This window comes from Netta rufina (genome assembly GCF_964035555.1).
Source record: "Netta rufina genome assembly, chromosome: 9".
NCBI lineage: Eukaryota > Metazoa > Chordata > Aves > Anseriformes > Anatidae > Netta > Netta rufina.
In genome coordinates this window covers 17,782,582-17,787,967 of record NC_140132.1, presented here as the reverse complement: position 1 = coordinate 17,787,967, position 5,386 = coordinate 17,782,582, and the positions used below count along the sequence as shown (strand labels likewise).

The 5,386-nt window shown below is 68.2% G+C and overlaps 2 protein-coding genes across 3 annotated transcripts; one reads left to right on the top strand and one right to left on the bottom strand.

The window, feature by feature from the left end:
- Positions 1–752: 752 nt before the first annotated feature.
- On the top strand, positions 753–2,853 carry POLR2H (RNA polymerase II, I and III subunit H; the record flags this gene model as incomplete). Of its 2 annotated transcripts, XM_084291811.1 has the most annotated exons (5): positions 753–894; positions 1,027–1,110; positions 1,933–2,026; positions 2,133–2,216; positions 2,320–2,853. In XM_084291811.1, 5 exons carry the CDS (start codon positions 822–824, stop codon positions 2,435–2,437), a joined length of 453 nt encoding a protein of 150 aa, XP_084147937.1. In that variant the 3' UTR covers positions 2,438–2,853. The 2 variants fall into 2 exon arrangements, with proteins under 2 accessions (XP_084147937.1, XP_084147938.1); XM_084291812.1 differs by lacking the exon at positions 1,027–1,110 and having other exon boundaries at positions 822–894.
- A 422-nt stretch (positions 2,854–3,275) lies between these two features.
- On the bottom strand, positions 3,276–5,051 carry THPO (thrombopoietin; the record flags this gene model as incomplete). The annotated part of the gene is made up of 5 exons (XM_084292149.1): positions 3,276–3,413; positions 3,510–3,668; positions 3,879–3,965; positions 4,062–4,189; positions 5,039–5,051. The coding sequence occupies 5 exons, from the start codon at positions 5,049–5,051 to the stop codon at positions 3,276–3,278; spliced, it is 525 nt and encodes a 174-aa protein (XP_084148275.1).
- Positions 5,052–5,386: the final 335 nt, after the last annotated feature.

Genomic DNA, 5,386 nt, shown 5'->3' with positions numbered 1-5,386 from the left:
CCCCCCATTGCACCCCCCCCTTTCACCCCCCCCCCATTGCAGCCCCTCGGAGCCCCCCCCCGTTTCACCCCCCCCACCTTACACCCCCCATTGAGCCCCCCCCATTCCAGCCCCCTCTCCAACCCTCCCCATTGCAGCCCCCGGACCCCCCCCCCCCATTTCAGCCCCCCCTTGCACCTCCCCCATTACACCCCCCTATTACAGCCCCCCCCTCCACCCTCCCCTATTGCAGCCCCCCCATTGCAGCCCCCCCATTGTACCCCCCTGGATCCCCCCCCCCATTTCAGCCCCCCCATTCCAGCCCCCCCCTATTCTAGCCCCCCCTTCACCCTCCCCTATTGCACCCCCCCCAATTCCAGCCCCCCCCTTGCAGCCCCTTCACTGGAGCCCCCTGGAGCCCCCCCTGGAGCCCCCCCTGAAGCCCCCCTCCCCAATTCCAGCCCCCCCCTTTACACCCCCCCTATTACAGCTCCCCCATTCCAGCCCTCCCTGCACCCCCCCATTACACTCCCCCCTTTCACCCCCTCCATCGCACCCCCCCACTGCAGCCCCCTCCCCCCCCACACCCCCCAAATCCCCCCCAAACCCCCCCAAAACCCCCCAGACCCCCCCCCCCACCCCTCAGGCCCCATTCTCCACGAGCCGGGCGGGCACTAGGACCGCGCGGCCGCCACCACCGCGCATGCGCAGTGCTCACCCTGCCCTCCCCGAAGCCACTTCCGCCCGGCTGCGGGCGGAAGCGGAAGGGCCGCCATCACCGCCGGGACCGGTGAGGGGAGCCGCGGCGGCGGGGGGGGGGGGGGACCGGGAGCTGCGGCGCCATGGCCGGGATCCTGTTCGAGGACATCTTCGACGTGAAGGACATCGACCCCGAGGGCAAGAAGTTCGACCGGGGTGAGGTGGGGGGGCACGGGAAACCCGGGGGGGGGGTCCGGTACCGGGAGGGGGGGTCCCGGGGGTGTGGGGGGGGTCCTGGGGGGGTCCCGGGGGGTCCCGGGGCCTGTGGTGATGGGGAGGTGCCCGCAGTGTCCCGGCTGCACTGCGAGAGCGAGTCCTTCAAGATGGACCTGATCCTGGACGTCAACATCCAGATCTACCCCGTGGACCTCGGTATGGGGGGGATTGGGGGGGTAATGGGGGGTGGGGGGGGGCTGTGGGAGGGGGTTGGGGGGTGTTGGGGGGGGTTGGGGAGAGGATGGGGCTGGGGGGTGCTGTATGGGGAGGGGGAGGGCAATGGGGGGCATTTTATGGGGGGAAGGATACTGAGGGGGTGCTATATGGGGTGGGGGGGACACTATATGGGAGGGAAGGACACTGGGGGGGCACTGTGTTGGGGGGGGGACGCTGGGGGGCATTATGTGGGGGGCGCTATATAGGGGGGAGGGAGGGCAATGGGGAGGCACTGTATGGGGAGTAGGACACTGGGGAGCACTATATGGGGGTACTATATGGGGGGGAGGACACTGGGGGGGCGCTATATGAGTGGGGAGGGACACTGATGGACACTATATGGGGGGGAGGATACTGGGGAGCACTATATGGGAGCAGGACACTATGGGGTGGCACTGTATGGGGAGGGGTGACACTATATGGGGAAGAGGGGGGCACTACATGGTGGGGGACATTACATGGGGAGGGGGGGCAACCCTAAGTGGGGTGACCACACCCCCGCTGCGAACAAGGTGCTGGGGATCTGGGTGCTGCAGGGCCTCCCATCCCTGCCCAGAGCCCAGCTGGCCCCCCCAGACCCCTCACCGCATCCCCCAAAAGCAGCTTTCCATGAGCAGCAGCACCCCCAGCCCTTCCCCAGCCCCTCTGGGTGCCCCTGGGACGCGGGGAAGGGTGGGGGACGCAGGCTGTGTGCCCCCCTGCCCCTCGGATCATGGCGCAGGGCACCCACCGCTGTCCCTGCCTCCAAACCCGTCCCTGCAGGTGACAAATTCCGCCTGGTGATCGCCAGCACGCTGTACGAGGACGGCACGCTGGACGACGGCGAGTACAACCCCACGGACGACCGGCCCTCCAGGTACCGGGGCTGGGGGGCTGAGGGTGGAGAGGGCGTCCCCCTGGGGATATGTGGAGGAGGATTTGGGGTTTTGGCGCTGCTCTGAGCTTTTCCTGTCCCGCTGCAGGGCGGACCAGTTTGAGTACGTGATGTACGGCAAGGTGTACCGCATCGAGGGCGACGAGACCTCCATGGAGGCAGCCACGCGCCTGTGAGTGCCCGGAGCTTTTTGGGGAGGCAGCGGGGTGCGGGGCCGCAGCTCCTGCGGGTTCCCATCCCCTTCTCACCTCTCCTCTCCTCTCCTCCTGCCCCAGCTCTGCTTACGCCTCCTACGGGGGGCTGCTGATGCGGCTGCAGGGAGACGCCAACAACCTGCACGGCTTCGAGGTGGACTCGCGCGTCTACCTGCTGATGAAGAAGCTGGCCTTCTAGGAGAGGGTGCACCTCGAGGCTTCCCAGAGACATTCTGCCAGCGAGAAAACAGGAGCCCCAGCACCCCAAATCCTGCCCCGGTATCTGTGCTTCCCGGGCAGGTGCAGGAGGAGGCGTTCTCCTTCCTCACCTTGTTGTTTTGTTGTTTTTTTGTTTTTTTTTTTATGCCTCCTGGGATTTGTGGTCCCCTCCTGCGCGGGGAGAGGCGCCTGATGCTGAGCAGAGACCACGCTGGGCGCCCTGCAGCCCTGCCTGCTGTCGGTCTCCTCTCATCTCCCTCTTCCTGTGCGTCTGAGGCGGGCTCAGCCCCGGCTGTGCTCAGGGATCTGGCCGCATCGGGGCTGGCCATCATTTCGGAGCCATCCCGTGACGGGCCTGGCTCGTTCTTGATTAAACCAGCACGCGTTTTCTAGGGCTGGCTGAGTTGTGAGGCTGATGGGGAGCGGGTGGTGCGCCCCCAGAGGACCCCGAGCACTTCCAGAGGGTGACAGGGACACAGGGATGGCCCCAGAGGGTGCCGTGCTGCTGATCTCGCTCCTGCAGAGCTGGCGGCTGCCACGGGAGGGAGCCGGGCACAGGGAGACGTCCCCAGCGCCTCCTCTCGCCGAGGCTTCAGGGGGTAGAGGAGGAGGCGAAGGCCCCTTTAGAAAAATAAGGGCTTTAATCGCCAGGCGTTCACAGTCCGGTGGGAGCGAGGTGAGTGCGACCAGGGCTGGGTTTGACCCCCTGGGGGCACGCTCCTGGGCACCCGGAGCACAGCTCGGCGTCCTGCGGGGTTTTTCTGCCCTCCCCCATCAGTTCAGGCCCCGCGGGGGGGGTCCCTGCCGCCCCCCTGGCCTCAGTCACACAAGTCCTTGGCCAGGTCGTGGAAGAAGAAGCGCAGCTTGCCCTGCAGCAGCCGCTGGTAGGCGAGGAAGATGACGGCCGTGTTCAGCTCCTTGGAGCCTGCGGAGCAGCCCGGCTCCCACGGCTCGTCCTTGGGGGGGCGAGAAGGGGACAGAAGGGTCACAAATGTCACCGTGCTCAGCCCCCTGCTGCCCCCACAGTGCCGGGGGAGGGGGCGAGCTCTCACCTCCCAGGTCTTCAGCAGCACGAGGAAGGCCTCGGCGTGGCGGTAGAGCCGATTGAGCTGCCCGGCCCAGCACTCCTGGCTCTCCTGGCTCTGCGCCCCCCTCACGGCGTCCACCAGCAGCACCAGGTCGCAGAGGATCTCGCGCCGCTTGCTCTGGTTCTGGGGAGCAGGCAGGGAGGGAGCGCGCTGACCCTGCTGCCGGTGGGGCTGGGGGTCCCCGCTCCATCCCTCGCCCCTCCGTGCCACCAGGTGCGCCCCCCCCACCTCCCCCAAACGGCCTCGTGCGGGGTTTTCGGTGCCCTGTGCTTACCCTGGGGTCCTTCTCCAGTCCCACGGGCACCCCAGGACCATCCTCCCAGCCCTCCTCACCGATTTGGTTTTCCACTGCGTCACTTTGACATCCACCGGGGGCAGCGCCACGGGGCAGCTGAGCACCGAGGGAGCTTGGCACTGGTTCTGTCGGGGCAGAGGACGTCAGGGCTGCGGTCAGGGGCCAAGAGCTGCGCCCAGCCCTGCCTGCCACCGGGTTTTGGGGTACGAGGGGCTCCTCACCACTTTCTTCTCCATGTCCTTGGCCTCCCCGATGTACTTGTGGATGAGCCTGCTGTCACACACCAGCCGCGCCGGGCTGGCACGGCCCTCTTTGACGTGCAGGAGGAAGGACGTGAGGAGGAGCAGCCCTGGGGGAGAAGGGGGCAGCCCGTGGGCACCCGGCCCCCTTGCGCAGCCCTAGCTGCTGCTGCCGGCCCGGATTGCCCCGTGGGGGGAGGTTTGGGGGTCCCAGGGGGTCGTGGTGCTCTGCCCCACGGAGGGGAGAGGGGCCCCGTGTCCCAGCTCTGCCCCAGCGCTCGGTGCCGGCCGGGGAGAGCCGGGAGTTCCCAGCTGCGCAGGAGGAGGGGGAAGGATGTGACAAGTGTTGGGGCTGGCTTTTAGGCTCGGCTCCAGCCTGGGAAGCAGGCAGGGAGCCGAGCTGCATTCCCAGCACCGTCCCTCCTGTCGGGAGTTTGTGCCAGGAGCGGCTCCAGGCATCACGTGCGCTTCGGGGAATCCCTGCCTGCAGCCTCCGGCCGCACGCGGCGGCTCCTCGCCGCTGGCTGCAGCCAAGGGCTCTCCTGCCACGCAGCCTCCCCAGCACTGCCAGCACATTGCTGGCCCTGGCACCCCTCTACCAGGTTCCCCCTGTGCCCTGTGCCGTGCTGGTGGCCTCCAAAATCTGCTCTGCACCCACCCGGGGCCCTGCTCCCTGCCCGCCTCAGCACTGCACCTGTCCCCAAAAGCCCTCGGTGTCAGCACAGCCCACTCAAGGCCGGACTCTGCAAGACGCCCGGGCACTTTGGGGACCAGGTCAGCGCCACCAGCCCTCCCCGTGGTGTTTTCTTGCTGCCAACGGGTGGCACGAGGGCTGTGCCCAGCTCCTGGGCAGCCAACCGGGGTATATATGGGGTATATATGGGGTATATATGGGGCCGTGTGGGCGTGGTGCCGCAGCGCTGCCCCTTCCCGCTCGCCCCCGCTCGCCCCGCACTCACTGTTCAGCTCCATGCTCGCCTGGGGGCTTCGGCCCTGCATCTTCCACCCTGGGGCCAGCGGCTGCTCCCCGGCTCCCGTCCCCCTTCCATGGAGGGCAGCTGTGGTGCGGGCTCCCCGCGAGCGGCCGGGACGGAGGGGCCGGGCGCCGGGAGCACCCCTCGGGCGGCACGGCACGGCACGGCTCTCCGGCCCGGCCGCCGTGCCGAGGCAGAGTGATTTCCTGTTGTGTCGCTGCTGACCTTCGAGTAAAAATGCTCCGGGGGCCCCGTGGACGGCTTCCTGCCTCCGGCCGTTTCCTCTCTTGGCTCTGGGACCGGGAAGGGCGTCCCCGGGCGCCCTCGGGGCTC